Source organism: Xenopus laevis, chromosome 2L, assembly GCF_017654675.1.
Source record: "Xenopus laevis strain J_2021 chromosome 2L, Xenopus_laevis_v10.1, whole genome shotgun sequence".
Classification (NCBI taxonomy): Eukaryota; Metazoa; Chordata; class Amphibia; order Anura; family Pipidae; genus Xenopus; species Xenopus laevis.
This window is the reverse complement of record NC_054373.1, coordinates 152,542,014-152,557,369: the sequence shown is the minus strand read 5'-3', so window position 1 is coordinate 152,557,369 and position 15,356 is coordinate 152,542,014. Positions and strand designations below refer to the sequence as shown.

The following is a 15,356-nucleotide window of genomic DNA, read 5'->3' as shown; positions in this document are numbered from 1 at the left end:
AATAACCAGTAATAATAACAAATCAGTCAATGTTCTGGCCATTAATTGAGAGTGAGCAAACGTACAAAAGTCATAACTGACAAATAGTAGTGACAGAAGCCCATTGATATTGTTAGATATTATCATTATCGGACAGAAACTTTCTAACCTGTCCGATCAACTAAACAACTGATTGCCGTGGTACACTCCACACACAATCTGAAAATCGTACAAATCTTCATTTCACACAACTGTATCTTTGAGTCTATGGGCATCTTTAGTCAATAAAGTAGACTGGCTACAGGGTAGACATAGTAATAGAATTATGTCGAGCAATCTTAGGGGCCGATTCATTAACTTCGAGTGAAGGATTCGAAGGTAAAAAGCTTTGAATTTCGAAGTTTTTTTGGGCTACTTCGACCATCAAATGGGCTACTTCGACCTTCGACTACGACTATCGAAGGATTCGAAGTAAAATCGTTCGACTATTCGACCATTCGATAGTCGAAGTACTGTCTCTTTAAAAAAAAATTCGACCCCCTAGTTCGGCAGCTAAAAGCTACCGAAGTCAATGTTAGCCTATGGGGAAGGTCCCCATAAGCTTTCCTAAGTTTTTTTGATCGAAGGATATTCCTTCAATCGTTGGATTTAAATCCTTCGAATCATTTGATTCGAAGGATTTAATCGTTCGATCGAAGGAATAATCCTTCGATCGTACGATCGCAGAATTTGCGCTAAATCCTTCGACTTCGATATTCGAAGTCGAAGGATTTCAATTCCTAGTCGAATATCGAGGGTTAATTAACCCTCGATATTCGACCCTTGATTTATCGGCCCCTTAATGTCTTAGGGGGTTATTTACTAAAACTCAACCTTTTGTCACTTGATAAAAAAAAAAACAAATTGGTGCAACAAAAATTTGCGACAGAATTGAGCATCAACTCGAATCAAATTGTCACTCTGAAATCTTAGCATTATCGAACTTTCCCCCCGAAAACTCAAATTTATCAGACTATCAAACAAAAACCAGTGCAAACAGCTGGAAACTATTGAGAATCCTGAAGGTGAAAAAACATGTGCCAATTGTTAAAGGGACCATCTGCCATTGACTTCTACGCAATTTCATCAGGTTTTAGCTGGAGTATTTTCGGATGTGAATTTTTAGCAGCTTCTGTCTTTGAATGGCCACAACAGAGGGTGGTTTAGACACTCCCTAAGATCACAGTCCTCTAGGAGCTGCGTGTGCACCAACCGCCATGTAGACAAGTCTTGATTTGGGGGCAATGCAGTCAAAAATCCATCACATTTGCAGGCAACGTATTAGGCTTTATCTTGCGCTTTATCAAGCCTTGTTATAAGGAGCCTCAGCTCAGTCACACTGTAGGGATATCCACAATGATTAGTCACATAGCAGACATGTTATATCCTGTGTATATCCTGTAATAAAGCTCTCATGACAGTTACACCAGACGTTTCCCACAGGAACACTGCTAAGTGATGTTATTTTTATTTTTTGCACAGGTGTATAAGGCCATAAACACCTTTGTTGCACTGACCGGGATAGAGGTTTGGAATGTGAGCGATCAGTTTAAAGTTGTGACGTCAGCCGCTCAGAATCTGGGTGCTTTCTCAGATTGGAGGAAGAACGTCCTTCTGAGTAGGAATCCAAATGACAATGCTCAGTTTCTGACGTGAGTAAAGGCATATTACTTGTTTGCTTATTATAACACTGTACAAGGCATAATAAATCCCGAACACTGAAACATAAATCAACAAGGAGGCTCATGACCACATAAGGCAAAAGGGAGCTGTGCATAGAAATTTTTGGGCTGTATATGTAGTCACTGTGCCTTCTAAGGTGTGAGCTCATGCTTGCATACACACATTTTGAGGCCAGTACACAACCACAAATGGGGTGTGCACAAAGAGTTTTGTGTGAAAACACATAATTTTGTATTAATTCTGACCTGAGCACACAACTTTTAAAAACTGCACACACAAGGTTAAAATGTGCTCAGTGGCATAACTAGATGTTACTGGGCCCCACAGCAAAATAATTTGAGGGGCCCCCAAGCTCTCCAGAGGTTGTCCTGTTATATATATATTAAAATTACTCATTAATTGGGACCTTTTGGGCCCCTATACCTCCTGCCCCCCCCCTGCAGCCGCAGGGTCTGCTTCCTCTTTAGTTATGCCTACGAATGTGCTCCTGTCGTTTTTAAATTAGCATTACATTAGTCTTAGTTTTCAACAACGATTGTCGCCTGCTTGTTCTGAAATCTGTACCACTTCTAAAGTCCGCCATCTCAAGGCTGATTCCACATGTGGCACTTTACAGGTGCATAAAATCACACGCTGCTCACCTGCAGCTCCCACACATATACTGTACAATGCTGGTCATTTGCAAAGAAGGGTAACCATACCTAGTTGCATGGTTGGAACTATGGACCTTCACATTTATTCTAGAAAGAACTTTTTTTCTTTGCTAAAAGACAAGTTTTTTATTCCAGAAATACCGATTTTGATGGTGCTACAGTTGGACTGGCGTTTGTGGCCTCAATGTGCACTGATTCCCAATCTGCTGGAGTAAATCAGGTATGGTTGTTATTCATTGGTCCTATGCTGCAAAGTCTTACTTCTAAAGCCGAGTGACCAGATCTGCAGCCGATTAGACTTTTTTATTTGGCCATCATATAAATGGCAGATTGCTGCTACCAGGCTGATGTATCTAAATGAACTTTCAAACCTGCCCAGTTGAAGACCAACTAATTTCTCAGTTTTCTGTGGTTTTGATTCAATAGCTGTCCAAAAAAAAATCTTACTTAGGGGCCGATTCATCAAGGGTCGAATATCGAGGGTTAATTAACCCTCGATATTCGACTAGGAATTGAAATCCTTCGACTTTGAATATCGAAGTCGAAGGATTTAGCGCAAATTCTGCGATCGTACGATCGAAGGATTATTCCTTCGATCGAACGATTAAATCCTTCGAATCGAACGATTCGCAGGATTTAAATCCAACGATCGAAGGAATATCCTTCGATCAAAAAAAGTTAGCCAAGCCTATGGGGACCTGCCCCATAGGCTAACATTGACTTCGGTAGCTTTTATCTGCCGAACTAGGGGGTCGAAGTTTTTTTTAAAGAGACAGTACTTCGACTATCGAATGGTCGAATAGTCGAACGATTTTTACTACGAATCCTTCGTTTCGAAGTCGTAGTCGTAGTCGAAGGTCGAAGTAGCCCATTCGATGGTCGAAGTAGCCCAAAAAATACTTCGAAATTCAAAGCTTTTTACTTCGAATCCTTCACTCGAATTTAGTGAATCGGCCCCTTAATGTCAGAGTTTTCCCCTCATTCCTTAGTGGTAAGTTTATAGTAATTTGTAACTTAGTGAGGAATATTTAGGCACAGTGCAAAAAAACTGCCAATTGTAAACTAATATTCTACACTATTATTTATAAATTTTTAGGGATTTTAAAATGAACAATGTTTTTTTAAAATATACCCTGTCACTTTAGATGCATGTGACGTTGGGCGTGGCTATAAGAGGTTAGGAACTAGGGCTCAGGGGTCCCCAACTTTTTTAACCCGTGAGCCACATTAAAATGTAAAAAGAGTTTGGGAGCAACACAAGCATGAAAAAATTTCCTGGGGGTGTCAAATATGGTCTGTCATTGGCTATTTGGTAGCCCCTATGTGAACTGACAGCCTACAGGGGCCTCAGTTTGGCAGTACTCCTGGTTTTATGCAATCAAAACTTGCCCCCGGGCCTGGAATTCAAAAATAAACATCTGCTTTGAAGCCACTGGAAACAACATCCAAGTTGTTGGAGAGCAACATGTTTTTCACGAGCCACTAGTTGGGGATCAATGAACACCTCAAACTAACCATGACATCCCAAAAATTTGACATCACCCCCCACTTAAGCTTTGAGAGAATCCACAAACTGCCACACACTTGACACACTGCTTGCCAATAGTCAGAGGATTGGTTTTGACCAATTCACCAAGCACAAAGGTTGATTTACTTTTAAACACAAAAGTAATCAGATTCACATTTAACAGGCAAACTTTTTATTCTAGCACATAAATGGGTTAAGGTACAGGTAGAGTCACACATATACTCTTTGGGGTATATTTATCAAAGAGTGAAGTTAGAGATCACCACAGTCCTCTAGAGTGAAATTCCGCCACTCTCCATTAATTTTTATGGGATTTTTAAAAGAGTATTTATCAGTGGGTGAAAGTGAAAATTCATCATTTGATAAATACGCCTTTCAAAATCCCATAGATCCCAAAATCCCCTGTAGAGGACTGTGGAGATCTTTAACTTCACTTTTTGATAAATATACCCCTTTGAGACTATGGGTATATTTATCAAAGAGTGAAGTTATAAATGAATGGAGAGAGGCGGTATTTCACTGTGCGGACTGTGGAGATCTCTAACTTCACTCTTTGATAAATATACCCCATAGTCTCAAAGGGGTTTATTTATCAAAAAGTGAAGTTAGAGATCGCCACAGTCCTCTAGAGTAAAATACTGCCTCTCTCCATTCATTTGATAAATACACCTTTAAAAATCCCATAGAAATAATGGAGAGAGGCGGTATTTCACTCCACGGACTGTGGAGATCTCTAACTTCACTCTTTGATAAATATACCCCCATGGGTTTGTTTAGAGCATCAAGGACAGATGTCACGTTCGGCACCCTAAATCCAGAACCAGTGCTAGACTCCATGGTCTCGGCTCTTGCTTCTGCCTTTAACAGCCGCCTTTCACCTCGGGAGGAGCCGCCAGGTCTTATTAAGAGAGGAGCAAAGCTACAGGTTCTGGACGAGCAAAGGGGCACGATCGTCTCACTAAGGATACTGGATGGAAAAACACAACTAGGAAGGCAGGCCAGACAACACAGCGTGGAACAGGCAGACCGGGCCAGCACAAACAGATTTAGAATAGTCAGACAGGCTGGAATCAGGATTGGAGAGCGTAGACTAGTCAGACAGGCCGGAATCAGGATTGGAGAACGTAGAGTAATCAGACAGGCAAGGTCATCTTGGAGAGTTTAGAATAAACAGCCAGGCAAGAGTCAGGATACAGGCAAAGCAAGGGTCAATAACCAGAAGATCAATAGGATTCACTAGAAATAGCACCAGGAAACAACCTAAATTGAACCTAACAAGGGCAATGAATTTTCATTCAAAGCCCCTTTAAATACTTTAGATTTCGCGTCATAGCGCGATGATGTCATCACGCCGGGGCATTAAATCCGGAAGTGTGCGCCGCGTAGAGAGGAGGAAGGACATACGCGGCGGGCGTCCCCACCGGAGGTGCGGTGGGTGTCCCAGTCAGCCACTAGACCACCAGGGTAAATTATATTCGTTACAACAGACTTCTTAAAGTTTGAGCTTTAATATACGAAGACTGGATCAAGTACCCTTCTTATCTTACTGCATGGACAATCCTTCTCATAAGTTATGTATGGATGCACAAAAAGGTGTAATTTCCAACCAGGCATATACTAGTAGGGTTTCCAAGTCAGTTTCTGAAATATGATATTACTGTTACCTAGTAATTAATAACAGTAGCAGCAGAAGTGCATTCTGTGTTATATAGGTGGGTGATAAAATCATACCAAACATGAGGAATGTCTGATAATCCAGATTTCCAGTTTTTTTAGCCCTGTTTGGTATCATTGAGAAGCATGAATACTCTTTATAACAAAAATCCAAAACATTATTTATGAGGGTGTGAACCCGAGTCCATATATAGTCGCATATCTTACTCCCTGCATCACTTGGTCCACCCACCCCTTCCTTTCATCATTAGTTCAAGTAAACAGAATATTTCACTGATCTCAGATAATGAAAAGCTAAATCACACACTTCTATAGAGACACATTTCACCTTCCACTCCATCTTTAGCAGTTGTTAATCAGACTCCTGCATGTCACCCCAATCCTTATTTTATTCATGTTCTGCCTTCTCTTCACAGGATCACAGCGAACCTTCCATTGCCATTGGTGCTACAGTTGCTCATGAGATGGGGCACAACTTGGGAATGAACCATGATTCCAACTCTTGTTCTTGCGGTGCCAACTCCTGCATTATGGCACCAGACCTCAGGTGCGTTTCATGCATATTCACACCATTGGACTGGGGTTTCTGAGGCCACTGCGCTGAAACCTGAACAGTAACACCAAAAAATGAAAGTGTCCTAAAGTAATGAAAAGAGAATGTACTGTCATGATGCACTGGTAAAACTGGGGTGTTGCTTTTAGAAACTCTACTATAGTTTACATAAACAAGCTGCTGTGTAGCCATGGGGGCAGCCATTCAAAGCTGAAAATGGAGAAAAGGCACAGGATACACAGCAGATAACAGATAAGCTCTGCAGTATACAATGGGATTCTTCAGAACCTACCTGTTATCTACTGTGTATCCTGTGCTTGAATGGCTGACCCCATGGCTACACAGCAGCTTGTTTATTTAAACTATAGTAGAGTTTCTGAAGTAAACACAGCCGTTTTACCAGTGCAAGACAACACTGCATTATATTAGTATTCCTTTGAAACTCTTTCATTTTTTGGCGAAACAGTTTTGGCGTTTCTTCTTTTGTCACTGTGATAGAGGAAAATGAGACAGGGAAAGATTTCCAGAGTCCAGGGGGATAGAGCTTGGATCAGCGGGCCCACCAGGTTTTTTCCTGGTGTCCTTCCGGCCCAGTCCAATCCTGCTTATTCATAAGGGATAGGGGTGCATAAATATCACAAGATCTTCCACATTCCATTCTTTAATGGTCAATTACATGTAGCAGATAGCTTTAAAGCAGAACTAAACCCTAAAAATGAATATGGCTAAAACTGCCGTATTTTATGTACGGAACTTATTGCACCAGCCTAAAGTTTCGGCTTGTCAATAGAAGCAATGATCCAGGACTTCAAACTTGTCACAGGGGGGGTCACCATCTTGGTGTCTGTGACACTTACATGCTCATTGGGCTCTGAGCAGCTGTTGAGAAGCTAAGATTAGGGGTTTTCACAAATTATCCAGCAGAAAATGAGGTTTGTCTATAATATAAGATGATGCTACAGGGCTGATTATTAAATTCTGATGCACTGGTTTCTGTGCTGCCATGTAGTAATTATCTGTATTAATTACTAATCAGCCTTATATTGTGACATTTATATTCTATATGTACGGTATATTGTGAGTGGGTCCCTAAGCAGCACAGAGCATGTGCAGTGAATCAACAGAAAAGAAGATGGGGAGCTACTGGGGCATCTTTGGAGACACAGATCTTTACTGCTAAAGGGCTGTGGTTGCCTTGGGCTGGTACAGAAGCACAAAACAAAATGTACAACATTTCTAGTCTACTTCTTTAGTTTAACTTTCCTTTGCTTTAACTTCGTGCTGTCTGACTGACAAGCCATATTAAACATTTTAGCGACAGTACTGTCAGGCCAGAACTCATGCTATAACCACCCCATGGTGACGGAGCAGAGGTTTTGCAATTTTAAGCCCAACATTGCTGTTACCAGTCCTCATATTCAGAATACAATCTGAAAATGAGTCAATAGTTTTTATGAGGGAACTGCTATGGCTTATTGTGCATTTTTGTAAAAAAAAATTTTTATTCTCCTTATTTTTTTTATTTGCAATAGCATCTCTACTGTTCTTAAATTCCACAGATCCATGGCACACACAGCATTAATAGGATATGTAAGATGGTGTCTCTGTCCTTGAGACTTACAGGCCCTAAACTTCCTTATGGTTTCCCCTAGCCCTCTCATTGTGTTGTATTTAGTAATGGGCGAATTTGGGGTGTTTTGCTTTGCCGAAAAATTCCCGAATTTCCCGTGAAATGGCGAAAAATTTGCGGCGTTCATTTTTTTTTTGACACTGGCGAATTTTCGCGGCGGTTTTGTGAATTTATCTGCCGGCAACGAATCGTGGGAATTCGCCGCAATTCGCGCCTGACGAATAAATTCGCCCATCACTTTCCCATTCCCATTTCAAAAAAGCAAAAGTGAACTCATTATGTTTTATATAAAGTTTATATGTAGAGCTATGCCTTCCGTTGACATCTTACTTTACCTCTCTGTTTCTCACAACTTCTCCAATATCTGCACTTTCCTTCTCTCCATACAGTAATAACATGCCTCGCTTGTTCAGTAAATGCAGTTTACAGAACTACCAGGATTTTCTCTTTAGCCAAATGTCACAGTGTATTCTGATTGTGCCGCCGAAAGAAGATATTATAGCACCGGCAGTGTGCGGGAATAAGTTCACTGAGATTGGGGAAGATTGCGATTGTGGCACAGTGGAGGTAATAATTCTCGATAATCAAGTTTCTTATTTAAAGGGGACCTGCCACCCAGACTTAAAAAGCTGCATAATAAAAGTCCTTTTCAAATTAAAAATGAAAACCAAATTCTTTTTTTTATGAAAGCATTTATAGATGTTGTAAACTCATTTAAAAATCTCAGCTATCAATCAAATATTGCCTGCCCTTCCTCTAAGCCTTAGGCATAGAGGCGGGGCAGACAATTACTTTCACTTTCCATTTAGCACTTCCTAGATGTCACTGCTCTCCCCACATTCCCCAAGTTCTCTTAACCATTTAATTGAGTACCCAGGGCATGGGGATATACAAAAAGTCCCCCTATTCTGGTACACAAACAAGATTCTGAGATGATAAAAGGTTTGCCTTAATAACAGTGTCCACAAAATGGCTCCCGCCTTCTTGCTATAATTATGAGTTCCCAGACCTAAGAAAACAAGGTTCAAATAGTTTATATAATGTAATTAAAGTTAATTTTGATTGACAAATGTGATAAAATAGGATTTGGAATAATTTTTTTGGGTGATGGGTCCCCTTTAATAGAGGTTCTGATGTTGCCAACCACAGAGTGTGCTCATAAAAGAGCTTGCTTTACCCATATACAAATCCTTAAAGGAGCGCTACCAAGGCAGTTTATTGTCAATAGATTAGCCACAACAGTGCACGCTAGAACACCATTTTTATTGTTTAGAATGCTTTTCCATACCGGAGGATTCAGCTCTACACACTGTCTCAGTTTGTTTAGGATAGCAGCTGCCACATTAGCTTGCTGTGATATCACTTCCTGCCTGAGTCTCTCCCTTCTGGCTCATAGCTCTGAGCTCAGATTACAGCAGTGAGGGGAGGAGGGAGGGTGAGAGGAACAAACTGAGCATGCTCAAGCCCAAGCCCTGGAGGTTTAAACTGAAAACAGGAAGTCTGATACAGAAGTCCATATGTACACAATAGAATGAAAGAACTGTGTTGTTTCTCATGACATAGAACAAAATTGAGTGTTTACTAGCGTATCCATATAGACCTTTCTGATAAAGCTTACTTAGTTTTAACATTTCCTTCTCATTTAAGCCTCCATTTTTAGTAACAGTGCCTACTATGCTACTGTCAAGGCAACCTATAAGAATTATAGCCCATTTATGAGGTCTTTACTCTTATTGCTAAATGCTTTTGTTCTTCTCTGGGGGATAGAATGCAAGTAAGTTACTCCAGTGCTGAACATTCTACTGTTTGACTACCTTACAGGAATGCACCAATCCGTGCTGTGACGCCGCCACTTGCAAACTCATGCCAACTGCAAAGTGTGCCGAGGGTGAATGCTGTGATAACTGTCAGGTGAGCCTGTGGGACTTTCTGCATTCTACCCTGAACCCTTACTGCACTATGCAACTTTCACCCATCAAATTATAGTACTATGTCAATGCTACTACTAGTGATGGGCGAATTTGCGCCGTTTTTCCGATGCTGGCGAAAATGGTTTTTTTGACGCCGGCGAATTTTTGAAAATGTATTCGCTGGCGCCGAATCGCGCAAATTCACTGCAAATTTGCGCCTGCCGAATAAATTCACGCATCACTAGCTACTACCAATGAGGCAGGCATTGCACTTTTTTTATAGGCAATGCAGAAGTTACTGCTGTAGAAATACACTGAGCCAACAAGTCTCTTAAAGGGTTGGTTCACCTTTTTCTTTTGACTCTCAGGTCCTCTCCTATTCATATTCCAGTCTCTTATTAAAATCAATGCATGGTTGCCAGGGTAATTTGGACCCTAACAACCAGATTGCTGAAATTGCTGAATAAAAAGCTAAATAACCACAAATAATTAAAAACCGAATTGTCTCAGAATATCACTCTCTACATCATACTAAAAGTTAATTCAAAGGTGAACAACCCCTTTAATCAAGTTTCCCCCCCCCCCATTAGATTAAGAAACCTGGAGATGTGTGCAGAGCCGCCAAGGATGACTGTGACCTGGCAGATTTTTGTGACGGGATGTCCCCTGTGTGTCCCTCCGACCGCTTCAGTGTCAATGGCTCCCCCTGCAAGAATGGGCAGGGCTACTGCTTTAATGGGAGGTGTCCAACGCACCAGAGCCAGTTCACAACACTGTGGAGTGTCAAGAACCCTAATATATCTACTGGTGAATCTGTAGCTTTAAGAATACCATCTCTCTTGACTCATTCATAAATATGGTTATATCTCCCTATATAGGTCTTCAAGGAACAGTTCAGTGTAAAAATAAAAACTGAGTAAATAGATAGGCTGTTTAAAATAGAAAATGTTTCTAATATAGTTAGTTAGCCAAAAATGTAATGTATAAAGGCTGGAGTGACTGGATGTCTAACATAATAGCCAGAGCACTACTTCCTGCTTTTCAGCTCTCTAACTCTGAGTTAGTCAGAGTTAGTCAGACTATAATGGGGGCCACATGGGACATAACTGTTCAGTGAGTTTGCAATTGATCCTCAGCACAAGCAAAAATATAGTTTACTTGTAATTAATGTTCACTCACTTGTATTACCCAATTTCAGGCTGTGTAGAGGTATATAAACCAGAATAGGGATATTAAAAACAAGAAAAAGCAGTAAAACCCCACACTACCTTACTAAAATTAATTGAGATCTAATTATATAAGTGCTTCGTGCTATTATAATCATATGCTTAGTTCTCAATCAATTTAGCACCAACATACAATTAATGGTATTTCAATCAAGTGTGTTATATACAAATAATTAAAATAATTAAATTGCTGAAGTGCTATAAATTAGGTGCTGGGACTTTCAATAAAATGTATCTACACACAATTGATGAATAATCTAAAAGTTCATGGTTCTTATACGAATTAAATAAGGTGCTAGTGCTGTAGTTATAATTTTAAAGTGAGTTCATGGTATTAAACAATTAAAAATAAAGCGTCAGCAATTCATGAATAAAAGTTAGAAATGAGAAAGTAGTATAGAGGTGGAGTTGTCCCAAAGAAACTGGCTGCGTTGTTCTAAGCCCTGGGACACCACACGTAGGAGAAAGGCAGAACACGGAGGACTGTGGTCTTGTTACTACGTTTAACTGTCTTGTAAAGAGAGCTCACTTTGCTATAAAACCAACAAATCCTCAGTGCCTTAGAGATAAAAGAGAATAAAAGGAATGAATGATGGGCTAGTAGTACTACAATTACATTAAATTTCTCTGGATCCGAAATTCAATTAAAGTTTAAAAAAGGTAAGATTTCAATAATAAGCTTCTTTTTTTTTTTTAAAAAAAAAAGGGTTTGAAGGCTCGCCGACGCACGTTTTGCATACGCTTTATCAAGGCAAATGGGCTTTTCATCCCTCGCATGGCTTTTTAAAGCTTCAGCGTCTGACATCATAGAGATCTCACGAGATTCTCACACCGTGGAGCCTCATTGCTGCACACCTGTCAGCATGATCCTTACAGCTTTCCTAACATATCAATCACTCCAGTTTGTCTCAGGAATACAACCAGGCTCAATGATTAGGTAATCTCCTCCCATAAGGGGAGGATGTCAGGCTTTTTTCCATGGCAACCAATATAATGTCCAGAAGTAACATTTCGGTTCACTGGTTTTAATCAAACCATTAATATATGTGTATATAGACTTAGATGAATGCCTGAAAAAGCATATTTTCGTTTATACCATTAGGAGAGATTGTATTTAATTTAAAAATCCAGTAACTTTCCCTTCTGAGAAGTGCTTGTTCCAGATCACCCTTTCTGATGCCTAGATTGATTTTTTCCATGGCCCAGAACTTAAGTCCGCTGGATTCATATTATGGTGTTTTTTAAAATGCCAAGCAACTATAGATAGAGTTGCATCTGTTTTATCAGTCTTGCCAGCATTGCGTATAGAACTGTAATGCTGCTGAACTCTTATCATCAGCATTTGGGTTGTCCTACCCACATATTTCTTGCCGCACAGGCATTCCAAGCAATAAATCACTCCCCTGGATTTGCAATTAATATTTGAATTGACATTATGATGTTTACCAAATCTGTCATAAAAGGATGTAGTTCTTGACATTTCCCACACATGTTGCATTCAACACATGGAAAACATCCCCTATTACTAGCCAGTTTCCGGGGATTTTTAAAATGACAATATGTCCTTTAAATTCAGACTTCGTTTGTAGCAAATTGAAACTCTTTCATCAAGAATGGTACTCAGTTTTTCATCCTCTTTTAGAATCGACCGATGTTTATTGACAATATTTTTTATTTGACAACTGTTTGTGTTGTATGTGGTGATAAATCTCTCTGTTTTGTTGTCAGTGGATTTCTCTTTTATCATGGACATGAATCCAGCAGACTTAAAGTTCTGGGCCATAGAAAAAAATCAATCTAGGCATCAGAAAGGGTGATCTGGAAGAAGCACTTCTAAGAAGGGAAAGTTACTGGATTTTTAAATTAAATACAATCTCTCCTAATGGTATAAACAAAAATATGCTTTTTCATGCATTCATCTAAGTCTATATACACCCAAATTAACGGTTTGATTAAAACCAGTGAACCGAAATGTTACTTCTGGACATTATATTGGTTGCCATGGTAAATCTCGTTGGTAACCCTTTTCCCCATAGATCCGTGGTAAAAACCCTGACATCCTCCCCTTATGGGTGTAGTGTATTTGTCTGTGACTTTACCACTGGAGTAATATAGAGGGCGCTGTGCTGCACCTTCAGCAGTTTTTCTCCAGTGACTATTCTGCTATGTCTCTCTCTCTCTCTCTTTTCTGCACAGCATGGTTGCACCCTGATGTTTGGTGTTAAGTTATATGTTCATTGCTGAATAAACTTCCAGAAAGTTGCTGTTAATGTGCCACCTGTTTCTGGAGCCTTAGTATCACATACAGAACACTGAAAGGCTGACCAGTGAACACAACATGGTGTCAGAAGTTTTTCACAAGCACAGTTACCAGGAATAGGAAAATGTGCTTTGTCTAAGAAGTGGTTGGATTAAACATTTCTGCAACTACTCACCAGAACCTCAGAAGTCTCCAGTAAAAGTGAGTACCAGATACTGATCCTGCAAACAAAACCTGTTTGTTAAACTGCATAGCAATGGATCATTTCAAACCCCCACAGTCCATGTGTATGAGTGGCAATCTGTCTGAAAACTGGCGCAGATGGGCCCAGAAATTTACACTATATCTCACAGCAGCAGGGCTGGAGCAAAAGCCTGAACCCACAAAGATTGCATTGTTACTGCACCTTATTGGGGATGAGGCACTGGAGGTGTATAACACCATGGGGATTGCACAGACACAAGCTGCAGACAGATCCCTTGACTCTGTGATGCAAGCATTTCAAGCTTATTTTCAGCCCAAAAGGAATGTTGTATTTGAAAGACACCAGTTTTGGACCCATACTTTTGTAGAAAATCAAGGCATAGACAAATTTGTTACTGAACTGAAACTAAAAGCAGCTAACTGTGAATTCAAAGATCAGGAGGAGTGCTTGAGAGACAAAATAGTCTTCAGTATTACAAATCCCCGTTTAAAGGGGAAGTTGCTTGAATGCAGAGAGTTAACTCTAGAAAGGGCAATCGAAATATGTAAAGCTAAAGAAATAATATCAGCTCAAACAACTGCAATGGCAAGTGCCACTATAGACAGCAGTGTTCATGCTATACAAATCACACCCAGAGAGACACAACAAGCCCCTAAGTACAGTAAAAGTACTTCCTCTGCGACTCTACTGCCTGAATCAAGCACTCAGACAAAGCCATGTAGCAGATGTGGCAGACAGCACCCTCCCCAGCAGTGTCCTGCATATGGAGTAGAATGCAATAAATGCAAAAAGAGAAATCATTTTGGAAAAATGTGCAGGGCCAGAAATCCTCATATAAACACACAAAAACCCTTTAAAGATGTGAATACTTTATTCATTGCTGCTCTAGAAAAACACAGAGTAGCCAGAGACAGCTCATGGTATGCAACGCTTACTGTACATGGCACAGTCATTGAATTTAAGCTGGACACTGGGGCTGAAGCAAATACCATGCCAGCTTCAGTAATTTCCCAAATGTCAGGTGTTATAGTAAAGCCTACAAACACAATGCTTATTGCATATGGGGGAGAACGTATTAAACCAGAAGGAGTTGTAACACTCACTGCACAAGCCCCGCACAAAACAGCTCGGTTAACCTTTTTTATTACAAATGTGTCTGATGTCCCTCTCTTAGGAAAACAAGCCTGTGTTCAGCTGAATCTGCTAAGAAAAGTTTGTGAGCTTTCCAAACCTGCACCTACAACTAAAGATCAGCTACTAACCCAGTATTCAGATGTGTTTGAGGGGCTGGGAGAATTCCCTGGTACACACCACATATTTACAGACTCCACTATTCCCCCTGTGATACACGGATGTCGCAAAATACCATATTCTATTACAGAAAAACTAAAATGTACTATTGACAGTCTTGAACAGCAAGGTGTGATCAGCAAAGTAACAAAACCTACTGCTTGGGTGAACAGTCTTGTTATTACAGAAAAGAAAAATGGCTCTCTGCGGGTGTGTTTGGACCCCAGGGACCTAAATAAAGCTATATTAAGACAGCACTTCTCTATCCCAACACCTGAGGATGTAATAAGCAACTTAGCTGGAAAGAAGTTGTTCACTATCCTAGATGAAAAAGATGGATACTGGCAGATTAAACTTGACAGTGAATCAGCGGATTTGTGCACCTTTAACACTCCATGGGGACGGTACAAATTCCATCGGCTTCCATTTGGCATCAGATCTGCAAGTGAAGTGTTTCAGCAAAAGAACTTTGAATCCTTTGGGGATATTGAAGGTGTCCATATTATTGCTGATGACATGATCATTGCCAGCAACTCTAAAGAGGAACATGATGCCATTTTACAAAGAGTCATGGACAGAGCCCGCAAGCTGAAGGTAAAGCTCAACAAAGACAAGCTTCAGTACCAAGTAAGCAAAGTGCACTACATGGGGCACATAATATCCAGTGAGGGGGTCATGCCTGACCCAGACAAAGTTAAGGCAATTTCAGAGATGCCACGCCCACAT

At 40.3% G+C, this 15,356-nt stretch overlaps 1 protein-coding gene across 2 annotated transcripts in view; it reads left to right on the top strand.

The window, feature by feature from the left end:
• adam28.1l.L (ADAM metallopeptidase domain 28, gene 1 like L homeolog) overlaps positions 1 to 15,356 on the top strand; it is a 54,708-nt gene that overhangs the window by 25,765 nt on the left and 13,587 nt on the right. The window contains exons 9-14 of one of the 2 annotated variants that reach the window (XR_001934282.2): positions 1,501 to 1,670; positions 2,490 to 2,574; positions 5,973 to 6,103; positions 8,129 to 8,306; positions 9,561 to 9,650; positions 10,240 to 10,456. Coding sequence is in view for 1 of the 2 variants with exons in the window: in NM_001127746.1 (NP_001121218.1) it covers positions 1,501 to 1,670; positions 2,490 to 2,574; positions 5,973 to 6,103; positions 8,129 to 8,306; positions 9,561 to 9,650; positions 10,240 to 10,503 (918 nt within the window). In the remaining variant the exon portion in view is untranslated. 2 annotated transcript variants of the gene reach the window in all.